General features: G+C 45.8%; 1 protein-coding gene across 5 annotated transcripts in view; it reads right to left on the bottom strand.

The window, feature by feature from the left end:
- The window catches only part of LOC147710198 (E3 ubiquitin-protein ligase TRIM39-like), a 257,855-nt gene that overhangs the window by 45,571 nt on the left and 187,390 nt on the right, over positions 1–24,894 (bottom strand). Inside the window, exon 9 of one of the 5 annotated variants that reach the window (XM_086920882.1) lies at positions 4,986–5,001. The exons of 3 other annotated variants lie outside the window; for them this stretch is intronic. In XM_086920882.1, the coding sequence (XP_086777008.1) occupies positions 4,986–5,001 (16 nt within the window). Of the gene's footprint in view, positions 1–2,618; positions 2,625–4,985; positions 5,002–24,894 lie in introns of all 5 variants that reach the window. One more of the 5 variants, XM_086920883.1, reaches the window with a different exon arrangement.

Genomic DNA, 24,894 nt, shown 5'->3' with positions numbered 1-24,894 from the left:
AATTTGCGTAAATTTCTGCCCCTGCTACCAGTCGAATGTCGAAAAACGATTGTTCACGCAACAATCACATCCCGACTTGATTATTCAAATGGCCTCTTTCTTGGTCTGCCCAAATATGCGGTGCAATGCTTACAAATCGTGCAGAACGCGGCTGCGAGATTGATAAAAAATGTCCCTTTTAGGCAGCATATCTCTCCGCATCTGCACGAGCTACATTGGTTGCCAGTGGCAAGCCGAATTAAGTTCAAGGTGCTTACCTTGGCTTTCAGAGCGCTAAAAGGCACGTGTCCCAATTATCTAAAACTTCGACTTCCCCGCTACAACCAAAACCGAGAGCTGCGCTCAAACTCATTGCTCAAGCTAACTGTCCCACGCGTGAGGAAAGCTAGACTTGGAGGCAGGTCCTTTTCGGCCGGTACGGCGAAACTTTGGAATACCTTGCCCCCTGCCATCCAATCTGCCACGACGGAAGCTAGCTTTAGGAAGCTCTTAAAAACTTGGCTCTTTGTGCAATAATCCTTATCTTCCTCCTGACTATTCGCTTTTTCTGCAGGACTCACTAGCGCCGGGACACCTCACCTGAGGTAGCTGTTCGCGCTCTACAAGCATCTGTATTATTATTATTATTATTATTAAGAACAGTCGCCTGAAACTGAACTCGGACAAGACGGAAGTCCTCATCCTGGGATCCTCGCCCTCCGCCTGGGACGACTCCTGGTGGCCCCCCCGCCCTAGGCAGCGCACCCCAACCAACAGACCACGCACGCAACCTGGACTTCATCCTGGACTCCTCCCTCCCCATGACCAGGAAAGTTAACGCCGTCTCCTCGTCATGCTTCAATATCCTGCGCATGCTACGGAAGATCTTCCGGTGGATCCCCACCGAGACCAGGAAGACGGTCACCCAGGCCCTCGTCACCAGCCGACTGGACTACGGCAACTCCCTCTACGCCGGAGCCACCGCCAAACTCCAGAAAAGACTCCAGCGGATCCAGAACGCCTCAGCACGACTCATCCTGGACATCCCCCGTCGCAGCCACATCTCCGGACACCTGAGAGACCTGCACTGGCTCCCGGTCAACAAGAGAATCACCTTCCGTCTCCTCACCCACGCACACAAAGCCCTACACAACCAGGGCCCAGGATACCTCAACAGCCGCCTCAACTTCTACGCTCCCAAACGCCAGCTTCGATCGACCGGCCTCGCCCTCGCCACCATCCCCAGCATCCGAAGAGCCACCACAGGGTGACGGTCCTTCTCCTACCTCGCCGCCAAGACATGGAACTCCCTCCCGACCCACCTCCGCCAGACCCAGGACCACCTCGCCTTCAGGAAACAACTCAAGACCTGGCTGTTCGAGCAGTAGCGGACCCCCCTCCCCTAGCGCCTTGAGACCCTCTGGGTGAGTAGTGCGCTATACAAATGCCGTGATTGATTGATTGATTGAACCTGACGCGTTTATCTTAACAGAGATCTGGCTCCATAAGGAGTCTGACCCTGACCTGATCTAAACTCTCCCCCCTGGCTATAATATTCTGAGGAAAGACCGTGAAATTAGGAAAGGGGGAGGTATCGCTATTATTTTCAAAAACACCTTCAATTGTTGGGTTAAACCTAATCTCGTCCCAGACTGCGTAAATCTATTCTTCTCTATTTCACTCTCTGCCACTCAAACTTTCTCAAGGATTCTTATCTATCACTGCCCAGGTGTCTGTGGACAATTTTCTAACGCTCTCCCTGAAATATCGTCCAGTCCAGTTAGCTCCTCCCCTAATTTTACTCTTCTGGAGGATTTCAATTTACACTTTGACGACCCAAATAATGCAGATGCTTCAAAGCTCTCCTTAGACCTAGAAGCCATTCAGCTCTTACAAAAAGTGAAAGGCCCTACACACAAGAAAGGTCATACCTTAGACCCTGTTTTCTCCAATAATGAGGAGCCATGAGTGGCAAACCTCTTCCTGTGCCTTGGTCTGATCACTTTTTAATTCCCATTTCACCGAAATCACAATATGAACCAATCACCATGGATGATAGTAAAAGGAGAGACCATCCTTGGTCCAAGCTTTCTGTAGAATCCTGGGCCACTGTTCTTGGAAATTCTAAACATATATTTGATCCCAGCCCTGTTGTAGTTATGGAAAACTTTAATCACTGGATAGAGTCCTCACTTGACACAGTCATCCCTGTTACCTCTAGTTACAAAAAAGTAAAAGAGAGAATGTCACCATGGTACTCACCTAAATCAAGTCTGCGAAAGACTGGAAATGAAATGGAGGACAGACTACAATGAACAAAGTAAACTACTATATAGAGAATCTATAAAACACTATCAGCTGGAAATAATTAAAGCACAAGCATTTTAATATGAAGGAGAAATTTACTATGCAGCCAACACTCCCTGGGAAAATTTCTGCATCACTAAGAATCTCTCAGAGCTGCAATAAACTTGCTGAATTTTTCCACGGAAAGATCCAAGACATCTACAATACATTTCCTTGCTTCACACGCCCCACCAACCCACCATCAGCGGAGGAGTTTCCTCTCTCCAATGAGCAGATACTGGAGGAATTTCCTGCCATGAACTTGGATACCTTATTGGAAATCTTTTCCGAACTGAAATCTGGTTCTCCTCTCGACCCAGCACTTTCTACGCAAAGTCAAAGAAGTAGTGTTTCCAGTTATACTAGAGGTGATAAGCCTACCTATTTCCGCTGGTATAGTCCCAGCACCCTGGAAACATACCAAGGTGAAGGCCCTGCTCAAAAATTTAAGCCTAAACCCTTACGTTCTAGGTAATTATCTCCCCATCTCCTTGTTACCTGGGATCTGTAAGATCCTAGAGAAATACGTCGACACAATCTTCTCCAATTTCCTAGAAACCCACAAACTTCTACACCGCTCGCAGACTGCGTTCTGTCCTCAACATGGAACGGAAACTGCTCTGTTGGCAATGTGTTATATCCTGATCATCTCCTTCCCTGCTGCTCAGCCTGTGTGTGTGTGATGTCATTGGAATGTTCCTGTGTGCATGGTTTGAATGTGTGGTCAGTTTGATTGAGTGGGCTGAGCAGCTGGATGCTGCTCCCGGTGGGGCCTTCTCCCTTACTCCTTCTTACCTTCCTTTTACCTATTTTAACCAATAAATACCAACTTAAGAATACCAACGTCTACTGGATCTACTTACCTAATTAAGTACTTTTTTGAATGCAACAATGGCGACGAGCGAGAAAGAACTACGTGTGCAGAAACTACATTTGAAACATGGAACTACTGTCAAGAGAAGTAAAGATTTTAAAACAAGACAAGCAACGCTTTTGATGCCCCACCGGTGTCATGTCACATCTGACAGCCTACAGGAAACATCTATAAAGAGGTATGTTTCAAGCGTTGGACTTTGTGTAGCTTATTTGAATTTTATAATTACAGACTTATTTACAAGAGCGTCAAAATTTCAAGTTAGGACTCCTGTCAGAGTAAAACAGTGAAAAAATTATATACCTTTCGTGCTGCGATGTTCAGAGCCCAAGTTAAAATGACTATTTATATTTCAAGGGCAAAGATGTGAACCTTTCAGCAATTTAAAATGACCATTTATATTTCAAGGGCAAACATGTGAACCTTTCTGCAATGTGTCTGAAGCGACTGTTTTCATTTTGTCTAAAACCTTGAAGATAAAATAAACAGATAACTGCCCTATTTCAAAGTGGATTGTAGCGACGCTTTTAAGGAAAGGAAGTTTATTTTTCAATTCATTGCCTGCAAGCTGCGACCTTTTTCCACTCTGAGGCTTCCGTTTTCATTAAATTTAAGAAGTTAATTGCAGCAGTGTTCAGAGATAATTGTGTGCCAGCGCGCTCAACTTAACGGAGCATTTCATGTAAAACCCTGACTTTTTTTTCATCTAAAACTCTGACACTCACCGTCCTGTTTGGGGATGACGGTTGAGTTGTCAGTTGGTCCGCAGCGATCCTTGCCCTTTCCCTGCCTCAGGCTATTTGATGACGTCTTCTGAGGGTTCCGAGGAGTTGGCGAAGTGAAGCTCTCCTCACGTTCTGCTGCTGATGTCACTCGATGAGTCACCGCCTCTGTTCAAGCTGCTGCTGATGTCAGTCGATGAGTCACCGTTTCTTTTCAACTGCATTTTCGCCGTGAGCCATCGGGCGAAGACGTGACTGACAGCGTGATGTTTGCTGCGTGCTGTCGTCATTTATCAGGCGCCTCCTGACGTGAAAGACACTAAATGCGCTGATGTCGTCCTGGATCAAACGCTTTCATTTCTACAGCGTTTCTGTCATAATGCTTTGCCTTTCTGGGTGTCTGCCATCGTGTTTCATCATCGTGTCACAGCGACTGGCACGCTATGTTGTTTTTAAACCCTGCAAGTCCCTGAGATGTTTTCATTTATATTCCAAGAGACAAGGTACTGTTTTTCTATTCAGGTCTCGCAATTCTCAACATCTGATATGACAACGGTGACTACTTTTATTATTTTAGTTTCTTATTTTCCATCAGTCACTATTTATATATAAATTGATGTACATGTTGTGTTCTAAGTGATTTATGGAACTGCTATGTACTGAAATTGAGGTATTGTTTTTTTTGTGTTCTGAGTGATTTACTTATTTTCTTACACTACTTGGGACTGTTATATCCTGAAATTTATGAACTAATGTATTTACACTTTGCTTTAAGGGTCGATTTTAATGGTCAAGTTTTGATATGCTGAGTTCTGGCAATGTTTGAATTTATTTATGAAAATGAACCACATTTGTGCTCAATTAATTTGAGGTGTTCATTAAGTGTTGAGATTTATTATACTGATTTTTGATGAACCACTTATTTAACAGTGCTCTATTTTAGATAGAGGAGTTCACGTTGTACTGCAAAGAGTCTACATTTATTGCTTGAACTTTGAGGAGTTCAGTCTACATTTATTGCTTGAACTTTGAGGAGTTCAATGTTAGTGTGTATTTTCTTGAACTTTGAGGAGTTCAATGCTAGTGTGTATTTTTGGATTTGTAGTTTATATATTCTGCGGAGCCACATACGTGCTCATGGTTTGAGGCGCTCCTGTATTTCCTGAAGTTTAGTTCTCCAGTTTGGAATTTTATGATGCATATGTTGCGGAGCCACATACGTGCTCATGGTTTGAGGTGCTCCATTTCCGTGTGATCAAATTTTATGAGGCTGCATAGTCCTCAGCTCTGTTTATTCATGTTTATTTTCCTGAACCACGCAAGTGCTCTTTTCAGTTAGAGGTGTTCAGTTACAGAGAGTCGTTAGGTAGCCATGTACCCATCCATTAGGTGTTATGCGCTTTGTTCTTTATACTTTATTTAGGTGGTTTTGGACAGCGTGGTAACTCCTACGTCCTAAATTTGTTATTCTATTGGGACGCTATTTTGTTTAGTTTGATTCCCTAGTATTGCTTTTCGTGACAGTCTGGCCAACTGGCATGATTGGTAATATTTTGGGTTTTTCTTTGAGATGGGGGATGGTTGTATGTGATTTCTCTCTCCGTTTTGTGCTAGAAGATATTATTCCTGGTTTTGTGCGAAAAGATATTTTTCCTCTCTATGTATCTTTCATGATGATATATTGCTATTTCATGATATTATTTACAGTTATTCATTTTCTATGTTGACTGTTCATTTCATGATATTATTTACAGTTATTTATTTTCTATGTTGACTGCTTATTCGAAATCCTGATTTTGTCACCATCAGGACATGCTGTATTTAGTTTCACTTTCTCTCTTTTGTTTTCATTGTTCTAAAAGAGGGAGATGTGTTATATCCTGATCATCTCCTTCCCTGCTGCTCAGCCTGTGTGTGTGTGATGTCATTGGAATGTTCCTGTGTGCATGGTTTGAATGTGTGGTCAGTTTGATTGAGTGGGCTGAGCAGCTGGATGCTGCTCCCGGTGGGGCCTTCTCCCTTACTCCTTCTTACCTTCCTTTTACCTATTTTAACCAATAAATACCAACTTAAGAATACCAACGTCTACTGGATCTACTTACCTAATTAAGTACTTTTTTGAATGCAACACAATGGTTGAAGAATCCAAGAGAATTCTTGACCGGGGAGGAGCAGCAGCCATCATCCTCCTCGACCTAAGTTCTGCTTTCGACACAGTCAATTTTGATATCCTCTTAAGCAGACTTAGCATGGTCGGAGTTTCTGGTGGAGCGATTACCTGGCTTTGGTCCTACCTAGATGGCAGCTCGTTCCAGGTGTTTGCAGGAGATTCTGCATCTGGGAGCCTCTCTCTCAGTTGTGGAGTGCCTCAGGGTTCTTCCCTGAGCCCTACCCTTTTTAATATTTATATGAAACCACTCGCAGACATTGTTCTGCCTTTCAGGATAAAAATCGTCACCTATGCAGACGATACACCGTTGGTGGATGCTCTTAACCACCATCAGAACACTCCATCTGACCTTGAAGTTTGCCTAGAGAGAGTGGCATCATGGATGGACCACTCCTGTCTTAAACTCTATGGCGGAAAAACAGAGCTACTGCACCTGGGCAACTCTCTGGGCTCGGATCCCAAACTGGCGTGGCCATCCTGCAGTGGTCCCGTTCCCACTCCCCACATTAAAATCCAAAGCTTAGGTGTTTGGCTGGACAAAGCCTTCAAGTTTGATCACCAAGCAGTGACGCTGGCAGGGGGCTGCTTTGGCATTCTCAGACTCCTGCGGAAAATCCTACCCCTCCTTCCCATGGGGCAAGAAGTATTATGATCAAGGTCTTGGTCCTCTCCCGATTGGATTATGGAAACTCCTTCTATTTGGGATCTCCTAACTCTACGATAAGGAAACTCCAAATCGTTCAAAATTGTGCCGCTCGGCTACTGCTTGGTACGCCCAAAACTCAATCGGCAAAGCTACCCGGCAGCTCTCTGCCCCTTTCTCATCTTCTCACTCTATCTTGTAAAGCGCTCCGATATCCTTCGGGATCAAGTTCGCGCTATATAAAACTTTATAAATAAAAAAAAATAAAAAATTAGCCTTGAAGTCCCTACATTGGCTTCCTATCTCAGACAGAATAAAGTTTAACTTTCTGTGCATAGCACACAAAACCTTATGGGGGAAGGGTCCATAAATCAATGAGACTCTCATTACCTTCTATCATCCCATGAAATGCCTACCATCAGCTAATTTAAATCTGGACGTATTTCCCAAAATCAAAAGGGTGAGATGTGGAGGAAAGTCCTTCACGTATAACGTAGTTAAACTCTGCAATACTCTCTCTGTACACCTTCGGTTAGAGTCTGCCATCTCCCATTCCGAAAGCTCCTCAAAACTTGGCTGTTTCAAAATGCTTTTCTTTAAACCATCTAGTTCCTCTTTGTTTCTGCAGCTAGCGCTGGGATGCCTACGGATAGCTATGCACCCAATAAATGCTATTTAACATAACATAACAGGACAGAGGTGTTCTATGCTTGGTTAAATTGCCTCCTGCAGATGCGATATCACAAACATTTTATTTTTACACTCCAGATGTTCCACCTGAAGAATATTGTCCATACGAGGACATAGAAGTCCGGCTCACTTACCAAGAGCATATACATTGGTTTAAAGGCGCCCTCCACAACACCACAGAAAAAGTAAGACTCGATCCGCTCAGCAGAGATGGAGTGACTTGGCCGGTCCTAGCTGCTTACACATCTAGAGATTGATACATTGCCAGCAGCAGACATGCGTCCACTACACATAGAAATAATAAAACTATGCAGAAATCGTACACAGTTAGTAATGCGAACAATCACACTAAAACCTACAAGGGTAACTCCTGCTGGTCAGCTACAAGGGACTGTAATAAAAATCACCCCACAAACGCTGAGTGCGAGAATGAGAAGAATGCCCACTAAACGTGAGCAAATGCCATTCTGGATAGCACAAAAAATTATCCAGATTGAGGCAGTCTTTCTGCACACAGGCCCGCAAGAAGAAAACAGCATACTGACAATTTACTTGCTGATGGGGATAGCTCCCCCAATAGATGATTATACCACTTGAGGTACAGTTTTCGCTGCCATTCATATGAGAACACACGGTAACCCCTCAATAGCACTAATACCAGAGGTATTGAAATAAATACAGAATGAGTGCGGGGCAGAACCTGCCCTGGACTTGGGGATGCAATTTTGCCTAGGAATCAACAATTATGTTTGCTAACACAAAAGGGGAGGCAGCAGCGGTGGCTATATGCCAACGCCTGGGGGAATGCACTCTCGCACAACAGGAGCAAGACTTACCAAAAAATTATCAAAGATACTTATGCATCACAGGGCAGAGATAATGTGGGAGCTAGACCAGTGAAACCACAACTGATGGGGAGTCGTGAAAAGGATAACTCCAAGCAAGCACCCTATTCTTCTAAAAAAGAAATGGGACAATAAACAAACAAAAAACAAGCAAAATGCATCACAATCATGGGGTGGGGCTTCTCAACAGACACCTTCTGGCAGGATATATAACTTTAGAAGCCATGATAAAATAACCTGACAGGTATCAGGATACTGATGCATGTTCCTCTTGTTCCTTTCAGGGTTCATTCGAACATTCCAGGGGGGAAGGATTATCAGAACATAGATCAGAAGAGTGAACAAAGGCAAGAGACGCACATCGCCCTTCAGAATACATTATCAAAACAGAAAATAAACCTAAAACGAAACCTCAGTTTAAAAAGAAGAAAGCCGCTGGACTTAAAATAAGAAATGCCCAGGCTACTGAGGACTCTGCTTCTGAAAGGGGAATGGGCTCTGACGATGCTAGACAGTGCAGCAGAAGTAACCATAGCTTGCCAGAACCTGATTTACTTTCTGGTGACACCAGCAATGAATGAACATATCATGGTGGAAACACCTGATACATAGTGATTCCTGAGGCGGAAGCCGGGAGTCAATCGAATACTGCATTTGCACTTTGGCCGCGATTTAAAACTTGTATTGTCTTTTTAAGCTGAACTTCTGTCATCTTTTGCACTCACCGTAACAGCCGAGTAAGGTTCTGACCGGGGAGGGGTAATTTGGCTGCATCAGAGACTGCCTGTTGAACTATCCGCCATCTTGGGGGTAGCAACTGGTAGCGAGCTAGTTCTTTTGCCCTGATTATATAAATGACCGCGATAGCGCGCACGTGCAGCAGACGCGAGGAGCAGGTGTGCCACCGGCGCCCCAAATACAAGCCCGTCTGTGCCCAAACGAGCCCAGAGGCAGGAAATGCTACACAAATCAGGGTAAGCGCTCCAACCATGAACCGACTAACCTACTCCGCTAAAACCTTGCTTAATATTAGAACTAGGGAACAAACTAAACATTCTGCTTATACATGTTGCTCCAGTAAGTTTCCAACTGTTCTGGAGGGGCCAGTAGCTTGCAGGGCCTGTTTTTTCAAAGAGATCTGATTATGACTAGCCCACTGAATCAAAATAAGGAAACTGGGGGCGTGGCTACCGGCCGTGGAAAATGGCCGCTAAGTCCGAGAGCTCCGGAGTAACAGCAGCCCTTAAACATCAATCCGCACATTTATCCGCTGAATTGGGGCTTCCCGAGGGGCTCCTCCGACGTTGGAATTCGAGCGGCACACACTGATGCCCCCGTACTTCTAAACCGAAGCCCGCTTCAGAAGTTATCCGCTCTGGACTGTACGAGGCCTGGTGGAACCTGTGAGACCGGTGACTCAGTTGGTTACAGAAGCTTGCGGCGGCCTCATAGATAACGGCGCACGCCTGCACGACGCTCCTTCCGCCTCTGCTCCTTCCTTTGATTGCCTCCCTGGCTGGCGGGACCCTGCTGCGAGTGGCAGAAAATTGGCCAACTTCGTCCATTGGACTCTCGGCCTTGCGAAGGACGCCTCTCCGGCCTCGCCCATCGCCTCTGACCCATCGACTCACCCTCATGCGAACCCTCTCGCCTCCACCCCACTACGACAGCTAGGGACTGGGACGTCGAGAATATTGAGAGCGTGTGCTTGGTGTACCCAGTAGCTCCACCAAGTTCACAACTGGTACGCACACTACCACCCACGGTGAAATGGCGGGCAGAGGGCCCAGAAACCAGACTGTCCAGGCGAAATTGGACAAGTATGCTTACGAAAAGGGATCGCATACGACGCCACCTCACGGCAAAGCACAGGAGGGTGACGGAGGGAAGAAGGTAACATTGGAAGACATCATGAAGGCGCTAGCAAATGTCCAGACGACGGTTGGAACGATCTCTACGGATGTATCCCTGCTGCGGGCAGACCTCCACAAAATGGCGGACAGAGTAAAAGACGTGGAGATAGTGGCAAAATCCCTGGTCCAAGAAACCTCGGACCTCCAAGTATCAGTGGCCCGCCTGGAAAAGGAAAACAAGCTGCTTATGGACAAACTGGATGACCAGGAAGGGCGCGCTAGACGGAACAACGTCAGAATTATTGGCATTCCTGAATCGGAAGGGACCCATGCAATGGGCCTCTATGTTGAAGACTGATAAAAACTAAGCTACAGCCCAAGGGACTCTCGCACTTCTTTTCAGTCGAGCGCGCTCATAGAGTGCCAGGTGGAAGGCCGAAACCGGGGGCGCCTCCAAGACCTGTTCTAGCACGTCTTTTCAACTTTAGGGATCGCAACGCCATTTTGCAAGCGGCAAGGATCTCCCCCCTGTTCGGATTTTGAACTCGACCCTCTCCTTCTTTCCAGATTATACTGCAGCCGTCTCTCGGAGACGTTGTAATTTCTTTGAGGTTAAAAAACTGCTGCGGGCGCAAGAATTGCCATATTCCGTGCTATTTCCAGCACAGCTGAGGGTAATGGCTGAAGGGAAAACATGGTTTTTCGACACGCCAGAGACAACCCTCGAATGGCTAGAGGGATGGTGTCCAGCAAACCCAAAGAATCGGAGACCGGGATCGCACTGCCGCCGAGAGGGGGCGGACTCCCCAGAAGATATGGGCCCCGGGGATCAGGAGTCCCACCATGATCTGCATCCTGAAGAAGAGTAGGGCGGACCAACCTGCACACAATACTTTGGACTAGAAAGTACGGCACCATGAACGTTGACAATTGAGCTGTCTTGAAGTTCTGGACTGGGGGGGGCCTAAGGGACTCCAAAAGGCTGCTGCCTCAAAGGACTCTCCCCCGACACGCAAGTATTGCAGTTCTGGGAGGGACAATAAAGCACTCTGCAAAGTTGGGGTGGCGGGCAGTTGTAGGTTCGCCTGGCAGGGAGGCAGGGAGGGTGGGTGGGACGCGGGATGGGAAGGTAACTTATCCAACAGCTTTTGTTATGTATACGATTGTTTCTTGTTTGTTTGTTCGACTCACTCTGGTTCTGACAGCACTGTGGGACGACACTTTGGCACTATGGGCCACACGCAACTCTAGATTCTCGATCCACCTCAAGGCACACAATAATTGGCGGGTCACCTGCATGATGTACCTTACTATAGATAATGGCTGAAACTGCTTCGCATGAGCCGCGGGCTCACCGGACGACTCTCACCCTTCTCACCTTGAATGTTAGGGGCCTGGGAGATAAAGTGAAAAGAGGCATAGTACTGCAATGCCTGAAACGCTGTGGCCCTGCGGTGGTCTTTCTGCAAGAGGTGCACCTGGTTGGGTCTGCGGTTCGGGCTTTGGACAGATGGGGTTATCAGATGGTGGCCCATGCAGACTTCTCCTCGGGCTCCAGGGGTACGGGGATTCTTATTAGGAAAAACTTCCCATTAGCGGTGCAACAAACACGAATTGACAAACAGGGCCGCTTCGCGGTGCTGACCTGTCACTGGGAAGGAAGGTTATTCAATTTGGTCTCTGTATACATACCGCCTGCACTCCATACACAATCCCATTGAGCTCTTACGACGTTCCTATTGACACTCCCAGAGGCGATTCAAAGTGGGCGACATCTTCTCGGTCTCATAGATGCCCTAGGGCTTACAGACAGCTTGAGATTCAAGCACCCGAATGAGCCGCGGTACACCTTCTACTCAGCAGTACATAAATCTCCCACACGTATTGATTATTTCCTGGTGTCAGCAGACGCACTGCAGGGTATAGAGGAGGTCACTATCCGCCCCAGAGGCATATCGGATCACTCCCCGATAATGCTTCAATACATCCATCATCTGGTCTGCCGAAGGCACATGTTCCCGGTACATGCTAGCTTCCTCTAGATTCCACGCATTCAGTCAACCCTCGCACGTACCACTAAACAATTCTTCCAAGAAAACCAGGGCTCGGTGGACTCACCCAGCGCGCTCTGGGAGGCGTATAAAGTGGTCCTCCGGGGACAAGCTGTGGCATCCATTCTGGGACACAAACGGGAGCGTCAGGCGGAACTGGACAGCCTCGAGGCTGAACTTACCGTAGGCATTGAGCAGGAGGCCCACCCATCTCCGGGAACCGCCCGTGCGGTTCGCCTAAAACAAACAGAACTTCTGGCCCACCAGAGAGAAATAGCGCTAACCAAGATACAAGCTACTAGACACAGGGTGTATGAACTGGGAGATAAGGCAGGGAAAATGCTGGCCTGGCTAGATCGCAAAGAGAGGGCACGTAAAGTCATTCCACAACTTACCTCTCCTACAGGCTCCCCGATTTCCGACCCAGATGGTATAGTCAATCTTCTAGCTGACCACTATGAACAAATCTATGCTCCCCGGGCAGCCTATTCGACTGCTGAGGCTTATGAATATATTAAGGATCTATCAATACCCAAGCTCTCCACGGAGGCAGCTCTCCTCTTAGAGGCCGACATTACCACCGATGAAGTGCAGACAGCTACCTACGCCTTAGCGTCTGGCAAAGCACTGGGGCCGAATGGGCTCCCAGTTGAAATGCACAAGAGACTGATACAATCGACAGCCCCCTTCTTTCTTAGTATGATCTCCGACAGTCTGGAATTAGGAGAACTGCCACAAGATCAACGACTAGCCACGATTGTTGCGATCCACAAACCTGACAGGCCTGAGACGGACTGTGCCTCATACCGTCCGATCTCACTCATTAACGCGGAGCCTAAGATCCTCGCTAAATTGCTAGCGTTGCGACTCACTCCTCACCTAGCGACATTAGTGCACCCGGACCAATCTGGCTTCATGCCACATCGGAGCACGGCCCTTAATCTCCGACGGCTTCATGCGGTCCTTGCACGTGCCCCCTATCTCAAAAACCCTGCTGTCATCCTCTCTCTAGACGCCACTATGGCGTTCGACACAGTCAAATGGCCCTACTTGTTTGCAGTGCTCCAACATATGGGATTTGGTCCCAAATTTTGCACCTGGGTTCGTTTGCTGTACACCAAGCCATTAGCGCATGTTGTCGCAAATGGACACATTTCATGAGATTTCCCACTTGGCCGAGGCACGAGACAGGGATGCCCACTGTCTCCGTTGCTATTCGCACTGATCCTGGAACCACTTGCGATTTGGATCAGATGGGAACCCTCCATCAAGGGGCTCCGGTGGACTGACACATGGGAGGATCGTATATCCCTATATGCGGACGATATCCTTCTGTATCTCACATCCCCGAAAAAATCAATTCTTGAACTACTGAATGTGTGTGAAAAGTTTGGTAGAGTATCAGGATACAAGTTTAACTAGACTAAATCCATCCTGTTTATCCTTTCTGGTCCGCCGCCTACCCTACCATTGACCTTCCCTTTAAAAGTAACCACAACTGCATTCAAATACCTGGGTATCTACATAACGCCAGACCCAGTTAAATTCTACAGTTTAAATCTCAGCCCCCTATTGGACCGTTTCAAACGTGACGTGAAGGTGTGGCAGACTCTCCCTCTCACGCTCCTAGGAAAGGCAGCATTGTATAAAATGATGGCTCTCCCCGCTTCCTTTACATTCTTGAGAATACCCCTTCCTTAGTCCCTACACTGTACTTTAGATCAATAGCGTCATCAGTTTCCCACCTGCTGTGGGGTGGAGGGCCAGCACGGATAGCGCAAGATAAACTGACTAGAAGTTGGTACGATGGGGGAATTGCACTTCCAAATGTAGAGCTCTACTACTGGGCGGCACATCTTAAGCAGATTAATTTTTGGTTACAAGCCCCGCAAACTGAACCTACGTATCATGCTGACAGACACTCTTTGGAAGGCAGGTGACTGCTGGGTAATCTATATAGCCCCCTTCCACCATCAGACTTGATAGGCCCAACGCAACACTCTGTGCAGCTTTGGTATCGAGCTAACAGAAGACTCAAATGCTTGAGAACCATCACCCAAATCACACCACTGTGGGATTCAAGCAGACTGGGTTTCCTCCGAAATAGTAAGGTATTCCAGGCCTGGGACAACATTGGTATTTCAGTGGTAGGAGATTTATGGAAGGGTAGGGTAGGGTGGTAGACTTCGCCCATCTGCAAACACAATATGAAATGTCACAAACAGAGATATTTAGATACCTTCAAGTTAAACATGTGCTTCAATCGGCTATACCGGTTGGCACTGTCCTTGGGGAATCGACTCCTCTCGAGGATAGGCTCTTGACCAAACACATGCAGGAAAGGGCCACTTCCCTCACATATCGAAAGCTAGTTAATAACCTCCCTGACGCTACAACCACCCTGAAACAACGCTGGTCTGAGGAGGTGGGCCCACTTGATTCTGAATGGCAGGAGGCCCTTGCATCTCCATGTGAAGCGGCAATCCTCTCTAAACTAAAACTGATCCAACTCAAAATATTGCATCGTACGTACTATACCAGACCACTCCTACACAAGATGGGAAGAGCTGTGCATAAATTCTGCCTACGTAATTGCGGGGAAGAGGGGACTTTTTTTCACACTATCTGGGAGTGTAGGTTCATATCAATGTACTGGACAGCAGTGATGCGCACAATTTCTCAAACAATAGGCATCTCCCTGCTGCCGGAGCCTCGGCGATGCTTACTAAATGTATGGGAGCCTAATGACTTGAACCACCGGCAGCAGGACTGGGTGATGTTGGGCATGCTGATGGCAAAACGCAATGTCGCCAGGCTTTGGGGCTCTGCAGTGTCACCGACATTAAATAGTTGGTGTAAAGATATGGATGGGGCAATGGTAGCGGAGAAGGCTGTATTTATTCATCGTGGTTGCCCAAGCAAATGGGGTAAGATATGCGGTGAATGGAACACGTTCAGGGGTAACATCTGCGAACCACCAAGCACCGATGAGGACAATGAGGAGCTAGACTAATGATAACTAATGGGATGTACGGCTGATGAAGAGATGTGTTCAAAATGTCGTGTTTAATACCTGTGATTTCAAATTGAATGTAATTGCGAAAGGCCCGCTATTGTGTTTATATACCTGATGTAACAATCCTATGCAGAACTGTCCTAATTGCTGTGTTGTTACAAAATAAAAAAATAATAAAAAAAAAATAAAATAAAATAAGGAAACTGACCAAGGCATAACCAGTCCCAATAACATTCTATGCAATGTAATATCTCTAGCAAAACATCCCATAGAAATATGGGATATGATTTCCTCACACTCCCCAGAACTTTGTTTTTTCACCGAAACTTAGTTAAATCCCACAAACCATCTATTGATCAATCTAGCCATCCCTGATGGCTATAAATGTATTCATCTAGATAGGGATGGAAAAGCGGGGGGTGGCATTGCTATAGCTTTCAAAAACCATCTTAATGTGCAATGGACTTCTACCGTAAGCAATGAAAGCATGGAACTGGGTCTCTTTAAAATAACCATGTCTCCAACTGATAGTTGGAATGGAGTGCTGATTTATCGGCCTCCAGGATCTAGAGCTAATTTTACCAATTATTTGATTGAGCAAATAGCCATGCAGGTATTAGCTTCCAGGAAATGTATTCTGCTGGGAGATTTTAACTTTCATGATGAAGACTTCTCCAATCCAGAAGTGAATAAGCTTATATCCAGTTTTTACCTAATTGGACTCTCCCAAAGAGTCACTGGCCCTACACATCGGGCTGGCCACGCCCTGGACTTAATTTTTACTAATATTGCTCACTTGACCTGTAACTCTCCTTATCCGTTAACATGGACCGATCATTCTATGATTATGTTTACCATCCAATCTCAGCCTACCACGAGCCTAGCAGGGAATGCAGGACGGAAAAAGGAGTTGCATAGACCATGGCATAACTTATCCCAGGAAAGGTTTAAGGAGGTATTCCGTCCTTATACATCTGAGAGTGGCATTGACATCTCTGGGCTGTTGGAAGGCTTCAACTCCGCCTTAGTGACAGCATTGGACTGCCTAATTCCTCAAAAAAACTACAGCTCAGCTCAGCTGCGGCTATCAGCCCCCTGGTATACATCGGAGCTAAAAATTGATAAATCCAAGTGTAAGACATTGGAGAGACGATGGAGAATCAGTAAAGATCCGTTAGACAGACAGGCATATAAACAATCTCTGTCCACTTATGATCAGAGTATAAAAACTTCCAGGCGAACCTTTATTATGAATCAAATTGACCAGGCCAGTAACTCCTCTAAAGCCCTGTTTAACATAGTCAAGGACTTCGTGTTCCCACAAGCTTGCAGACCATCCCCGGCGGAATCTCAAGAACTATGTGACTCATTAGCAGCCTATTTTCATGAAAAAAATCGCAAATATTTATGCTAACTTTCCAACTATGAAGTCCCAGAATCCTGAAACCCCTACTGGACCTGGAGAATTGGGGATGCTGACATCCAGCACCCTCGATCAGTTTGAAACAATCACACTAGATGAAGTTGCCAACTTACTATCCTCTGCTAAACCCGGCTCGCCATGCGATCCTTGCCCCACCCCAAAATAATAGCCCTTTTATCTACTAGTTGTTCTCCTGAAATAAAATAAAAAATGTATTGCTCAATCCAATCAGGTATCATCCCCATCACATGGAAAGAAGCATATGTACGACCAATATTTAAAAAGCAACTGCCGACCCTCAGGTACTTAGTATTTATCGACCTATATCCTTGTTACCCCCGTTGGTCAAACAATTGGAAACTGCAATAAATAGGCAGCTAAGCACATATCTCGAGTCTAATAACATTCTGTCAGGGTTCCGTCCAGGCTTTAGCACTGAGACCGCTATCCTGGCTGTGACCGACTCCCTTAGGCAGGTAATGGATGCTGGAGGATCAGTAGTCCTGATGCTACTAGATCTCTCCGCGGCATTTGATACCATTTCACATTCAAAGCTCATGGAGAGACTACACTCCTGTGGTATTCAAGGCACAGCCCTAAAATGGCTGCAGAATTTTTTGTCGGATAGACTTCAAACTATTATGCTAGGGCCTTACTTCTCAGAGGAAACTCGGTTAGACAAGGGCGTACCCCAGGGCTCTTGCTTAAGTCCAACATTATTTAATGTTTATATGGCCCCTTTGGCGAAAATTGAAGAACAACTAGGGTTCGAGATAATTTCATACGGTGATGATACTCAGCTTATGTTTACAATCTGTCCCAATTTAGAAGCGGAGAAAATCCGATTTTCGGTAGGTATGCTTGCCATCTCAAACTGGATGACGGAGAACTGCCTTCAGTTGAATCCTAGTAAAACAGAGGTTATGTTAATGGGGAAAGCATCAACCATTTGGACGGATGATTGGTGGCCACCTCAGCTGGGAGTAGCCCCCACCCCCAAACATTGTATGAAAAATATTGGATTAAAGCTTCATCAGACATTATCTATGAAAGATCACATTACGGCAATTACTAGTTCCTGTTAATATGGCCTACCTCTCCTACGTAAGATTTTACCTTATCTGCCCACCAACCATCGTAGAACCCTGGTCCAGGCCATGGTGGTTAGTCGCCTGGGCTATGGAAACGCACTGTTGGCTGAAGTTGGTGAGACGGTGCTTGCTAAATTGCAAGTGATTCAAAACACCGCAGCTAGAATGATTCTAAGTCGGCCGGCAGGTTCTCCCTCAGGCCCCTCGCTGAGAGAGCTTTACTGGTTACCAGTGAGGAAATGATCCAACTTCAAGATCTGTTGCCTCACCTATAATGCCTTAAATGGCAAAGGCCCCTACTATCTGCAAAAGAAACTTACTAAACAAGTAACTTGTCGTAACCTCAGATCTAACTCACTAGCTCTCCTAAAAGTCCCCCAAATAAGTCTTAGTCGTACCGGGGCAAAGCTTTCTCGTACCTCGCTCCACGGTACTGGAATCAATTGCCTATTGCTCTGCGTGAATGTACCAAATAGAGTATCTTCAGGAAACAATTAAAAGCCTTCCTGTTTTGAATCTATGCATCAATTTTGACTCCGGTTCCTACCTTCTCAGCCTCTTTCACTATGTAAGTGCTGAGATGCCCCCGGGTGAGTCGTGAGCTATAAAAATACGCTTAACATTAACATGAACATCGGCTTTACGAAATTACGCTCCAAATGGAGGGGGTATACCCAGGAACGTGAAAGGTCTCTTTTGGGAGAACCTGACATATGGTTTTGACATTCGCTTAGCTGAAAGAGACTGGCCAGACTGGCCGCCTGAGACAGTAATGAAGTGCCCAAAGGGAGAAGATGTAATTTTACCGGCTTCTTCTGACCTCGTTCCAGAGTGAGTTAAAGATTCAAACTTGCAGCAATGGGCACTAGCCCTGGCTCCTGCACTTTACCGCACCCATGTAGGGTGGGGTGCTAAGTCACATTAAAAACTACTCCAACTCCACAGAGATAGTACTCAATTAAATTTGACGCAAAGAAACAGGTCAGGGAGATCTTCGACCAACTTGAATATCAGGGTGTGATTGAGAATTGCACCTACCCTATGAATAATCCTTTATTTTCCATAATGAAAACTGAAAATTCATACTGTCTAGTTTTAAACTAAACACAATTGAATACATGCACTAGAACATTTGAAGTACAAATTGCACACAGTGCTGCAGTAATGAATAACATTGAGTGAAAAAAATACAAAACAACACTTGATATCTCAAATGGATTTTTCTGCCAAAATGTAGCACCTGAAAGCAGATATTTGACAGCATTCTCAGCCCTAGGCTCTCAATGTCAATTTTGCAGACTGTCCCAAGGATATATGTAAGTATAGCCCTGGCTTGCTCTCAGCAAGGGTCTCATAGTTACTTTTCAAAATTATGATGAGGAGGCATTGTCCTACGTCGATGATATTTATTTGATGGACAATTACTTTTTGGAACACTTGAACAGGGTGAACATCATCATTTTCAGGTTCGCCTCTGAAGGCTACAAATTTAACTTTAAAAATTCAAAAATTGCCCCCCTCGATGTCCTATTTTTAGGATATGAGCTTTCAAGTGAAGTAAAAAACCTAGCAGCTGTTGTTTTATATGAGCCCCAATCAACCTGTTGTATCCTCTTCTGAGGGCTTATTGGGAGGGAAAGGGGGGGCAAGCCACATCAACAACCATTTTGTGTTTGTAAAAGTCCGCTTTATTGAAACAGGTGCATATCACAATTTTATTAACACTGGCACTTTGCCTTACAAAACTAAAACCTCTCTATACATAAAATACCTGACCCCTTGATACTCCCCACCCCTACGATCCCCACATCATAAACCCCTAGCCTGCAAAATACAATAAATAACTTTCCATAACAATAATATTACACAATCTTACAATATAGCATTTATAAATCCTAACCTCCCATGACCTAAAATCCTACATGCCTTTATGCAACTGTAACTAACGAACCTCTAATGTAAACTTCCTGCCTGTTTAACCTTTCCCTGCTCCTGTTCACAAACTCCCCAAACTGAACAAGAAACTACAAAACTCCAGCCAAACTTGGCCAACTTTCAAACAACCTAGCCAGCACCTGTTGCAAGCGACAAGTCTACAATATGAGTCCCCTATGAACCTGTTCCAATAAAAACCCTTCAGAAAAACCTGCCCTAACTGCCTCCCACAAAAACTCCAAGCCCAGAGAGGGAGGGCAGGGACAAAAACCTAACTCTGCAGCGCTCCCAGCCACCAGGTCACCAAACTTAAAATGGTGGCTGGGAAAGTAACTTGGGCTACTTATCGGATTTTGTTAATGACATTTGTATACAATAATTCATATTTTTGTATACAATACCCGAGACACCCCCAGGTATTTGCACGCTATAAAAATTGCCAAAACATGACATAACATAAACATATAGACAAATACGGGGACAGCGAGGGTGGCTCAGTGAAAGAATAATAATAAACACAATATATATATATACAACAATACAGCATATACAATATATACAAATCACATACACAAACTATACATAACAAATACTACAATCTATCAAAGAAATGTACCCTAAGAAAGAAATACACAACTTATGACAGTATCCACTCCTAGCTTCGAGTGAAATACATTCCAAATAGGTAGTCCCACACTGTGCGCCTGAGAACTAACTTCTCTACACAACATTTACTTATTAAGGTGCAAAAGAGAAAACTCAAACTTAGTTATAGTTCTATGGGGACTCCTTAAGGGCAAGGTGTCGACGCAGTCGCGGTCGCATTTCAGCCAGAATTCTTAGGCTTCATCAGGACATGGGTACTAAAACGGTAACAAGGACACAGTTTATGCTACTACACCAATATATACAAAATGATCCGGACCTAAAAGAATTCTGATCTTGCCCTTTACGCAGATGATGTTGCAGTCATCTCCCAATCCTTCAGCGACAAAGAAGTGGCTAAGAACTTAAAAAATCATTCGGCAGACTCTCCGAATGGTACAGTGACTGGCAGATCACCCTGAACACAAGCAAAACCACAGCAACATTATTCACCAGGAAGCTGAACAGGAAACATCCACAGATCCTCCTCAATGGGGATGAGATCAAATGGGAAAACAGCAGCTCCTACCTGGGGGTGACTCTGGACTCTAAACTCAGCTGGAGAAACCACATAGAGAAGACCTGCCAGAAAGCAGCAGCCAAACTGGCTGCATTATACTCACTCCTGAAGACCAAGTCGATGCCCATGCAGAGCAAGGTGCGAGCAATCACCGCAATAATTCGACCAACTATGACATACGCTTCATCAGTTTGGAGTGGCTGCCTCCCGCAGCTTCGGAAAGACCACAGAGCAAGGCCTTACTGATTGCAGCAGGTGCTCCTATGTTCACACGAACAGCGGACCTCCACAGAGACCTAGGCGTTGAGATGCTGGACGACCATCTCCTCAAACTCAACAGGGCATTCTACAAAGGATTGGAACAAAAAGAAAACCCACTGATCAGGAAACTTGCAGACATCTCTACAAACCCATTTGACCACTACCCGCGGCCCATCGAAGTGCTAACCCTGTGAAACCAAAACAGCAACGCAGCATCCAAAAACTTATCACTGCCTGAAGGTAAACGCCCGGCAGGTACGCAAAACTCATCACTGCCTGACGGCATAATCACCTCGGCAGGCAACCAAAACCCTTTCACTGTCTGACAGCATAATCGCCTCGGCAGGCACCCAAAACTCAACACTATCAGAAGGTACTAGATAGACAAAGACGAGACTCTTTGAGGAAACATGCTGACAATTCTGCAAACTCAATTGACCGCTACCCATCACTGAGCTGACCTTGTGATACAACCTCAACTGTGACAAAGCGTCACACTTCAATAATACAACCTAAACAGCGACTAAAAAATTCAAAATGAATGTGGAGTAATGAGGCTATTGCCTCGGTATCTAAAAACTCACCACTGTCAGAAGGAATCTGGCAGACTAAAACAAGACGTGCAGGCGTCCTTAAGTGCGGCCCCAGGCAGTGGAGGCACAACGTGCAACAGTCCTAGAGTAGAGTGCCACTCGGAGGCACCATCCCTCTGTGTGTGACATTGCCGCCAGCCGCTAAAGAAGCCCCCTTGCAAGGCAGCTCCTACACGAAGCAGCTCTATGTCGAAGTGTGTGAGCTGATCGTGACGAGGGGTTGAAGAGAGCGCACTCCTGCACGCACAATACTGGTATGTGAGCTCAAAGGGCTTCAGCCCCCCTCCCCCGTCGTGTGAGACAGCTTTCCCACCACACACACAGCCCCACCCCAGTACTTCACAGGTCTTTAAAAGACCATTTGCTTGTTAACGAGGCTTCCTTGTTTTTCACCCCTTTGTAGAGACCCTGAATCTCTCAGCCTACAGCTGCAAGAGTCCCAGTGTTTTTGCACTATGCTCCTCGCAGAGCGGGAGATATTAACAGCAAGTTCACAGTCTCTGAGGGCCACGATGAACTAGCACCAAATTCAATGGCCAAAGCAATCCTCGTGGTGAACTACTAAATTCCCATATTACCAACTTTTAAAGCGCTGGAGCCTCTGTGCCCTGTGTGGGGATACTCAATGGCCATATAACTAATAGGAGCACCAGTACGCTGCTTACTCTGTGTTTATGTTGAGATCGTGTGATCTAATAGTGATATGGGGATTTCGGTATTCTCATTATAATCAAGCTAATGCATTTTCCATGCCCTGATGTATGATGCAAGTATGTTATGATACTCGTTATCCTGACAGTTATGGTATCAAGTCAGCAATTGCACAATGTGCACAGTATTTCTAATTTATGTTGTTTTGGACTATGATATATACATATTCATTTATGTACACACACACAATATGACATTTTTATATAATCAGATTTGTAGATCCGATTAGTACAGCAGGTGCTGTGGCACCAGGTCCAAGTGGTATAAAGGACCAGCTAAACTCCATGTCTGTTTTACTATTCGTACTATTAGATTATTATTACAGTAGGGTCCAGTGGCCACTTGATTTTGCAGAGTTGCTTTGGGCCGCTGAGTAATGATCTAAGGGTGGGAAAATTGTAGCAGAGGAGACACTTTCTGGTGGCATCAGAGAAAAGACAGTGACTAGGATGGGACTAAATGAGAGCTCATGTTTTTAACGAAGGGCAGAGGAGACATCCCACTTGGTGAGGAGGTACTGATCAATGGTGAAGTGGGTGCAGCAGCACCAGGGTCCACTGGTCTAAGGGGCCCACTGTATTACAGTTATGACTTTTTAAAAATAAAAAGGGTATGCAAACTAATTTACCTTGCTAGCATTAGGACCACAGGCACCTTTGCTGCAAAAAGGGGGGCAACACATGGGAGCTCATGTTTTTCTGGGGGAGGAAATGTGGCCTTATTATGAGAGATGCTCAATTTGGAACAGGGGAACTAGGTTCTAGTCCCAGCTTTCGCTCAACATCCTGTGATTCTTGGTGAATCACTTAATTTTTCTAAGTCTTACAAAATCGGTAATGTAATTGGAGCATATTTCTTGCTGCTCAGGGCCATGGTTATCATTACTATAGCAGGTGCAGTTGCATTGATCTGAGGAGTGTGATAGGATCACAGTCACCAAATTATGGGGAGCAGAGCTTTTCTTGGTTAATTTATGTTTTTGCTTTATGAATTTGCTATTTTGCAAGTCTTACATTTATTGTGAAATATATGGCATAGAAAACATCTCCCAGAAACGATCTCATAAGCCCCGCCCCTGTGCTCAACCCTGACCCTCCCCTAATCCTTGTCATAAAGGTTTGGAGAGGGCCCCAGGGTCAAAAAATTTTATTTGGGGGGTTGGTGGTGTGGGGGGGGGGGTTTGGGGGGGGAGGGGGAGGCTTAGAGCTTAAAAGTTTGAAGACCTCTGACATAGAAAGTCAATGTAGTAGTGGTACCTCCCGTCCTCCCCCTGCTTCCCTGTGTCTTGGTTTTCCCCTCCTTAGAATGTTGAGTGTGAAGCTCACCCTGGAATGTTGGCGAGGCGCAGTTGACAGCTTGTGCCTGAGGACTGGATGGAATAAACAGCTTCTCTTTCCCACATGTCTCTGCTGTTCATTTCTTAACAAATTGGTGACGTTGCTGCGTGGGGGCGGCTCCAGATCCTCTCCCTTACTTTTCCTGTGCCAGCTGATGCCTGCTTCCTCACCTTCGAGTGATTCTCGCCCTGCAAATCCAGTTGAGGAAGCGTCTCCATCATCCTTTCATTACCACGTTGTTCAGGACTGCCTTTCTGGTAGGATTCACCCTTGTACTCACGCTGAGTGTGCTGAGGAAAATTTTTCACCGTGTATTGAGACTACCATTTTCAGCTGTTTTCTCTGTCAAAGACGTGGTGGCTTTGTCAGCGTTATTCATCCTACATTGAACAACTATTGATAAGCGCTGTTCTGGTTGTGTCTGCTTTCCCCTTCTCCGACGTAGCACTGGCATATTTAATTTCTTGCCAGCGCAGACCGTCAGTAGCGCTGAGTCTATTGCGCTTTGGGAAACATTTAAGTGCAGTTAATGGGCAGCGTGTCTGTTTGGAACTTTTTTTAATGCTCTTTGTCATCCTGAGAGCAAGGTCTCGAATGTGTGCCTGCTAACTGTCCAGTCAGGAACAGCGTAGTGAAGAGTTGTGGCTCCGATCATACTTATACTCAACGCTTCTGTCAGCGAAGCGAGGCAAGCGCTCCCAACCGGTTTGCGCCCCGGAGGCGATCTTTCGAACGCTCCCTTCCCGCACTGCATTCTTAATTCTATGTCAGGACAGGAGGCTCCGATTATGCTTTCTCATTTCTTTAATGAAATGCTCAGCAGCCAATAAAAAACAAAACTACATTTCCCATGAACACCAGGGAATGACCATAGAGATGATGCTATAAAAGGTCCAAACATTAGTCTTTCTTCCTCTTTCTTTGCTGCTCCGCAGCCAGTTAAGTCTCTTTAACTTTATTCTGCTTCAATTGCTGTTATTGCTATTGCTTAATGTTGTTATTCCTACACTTGCCTTGTCTTGCGCTGCTTTGCTTTTAGTGCGCGGTGCTTGTGTATGGTTCTGGTCCCGGTTCCTCCTGCGGTGTGTACCGGTGTTTGTTTCGTCCGTTGGCGACGTGTTTCTTGGGAGCGTGGGTTCACCTCCCTGCACCTGGCAGTTTGTGCCCGGTTGCTGTTGTGGAGCGGGAG

Source organism: Lissotriton vulgaris, chromosome 5 (genome assembly GCF_964263255.1).
Source record: "Lissotriton vulgaris chromosome 5, aLisVul1.2, whole genome shotgun sequence".
Classification (NCBI taxonomy): Eukaryota; Metazoa; Chordata; class Amphibia; order Caudata; family Salamandridae; genus Lissotriton; species Lissotriton vulgaris.
The sequence above is the reverse complement of the archived record's forward strand: the minus strand, read 5'-3'. Positions and strand labels throughout refer to the sequence as shown.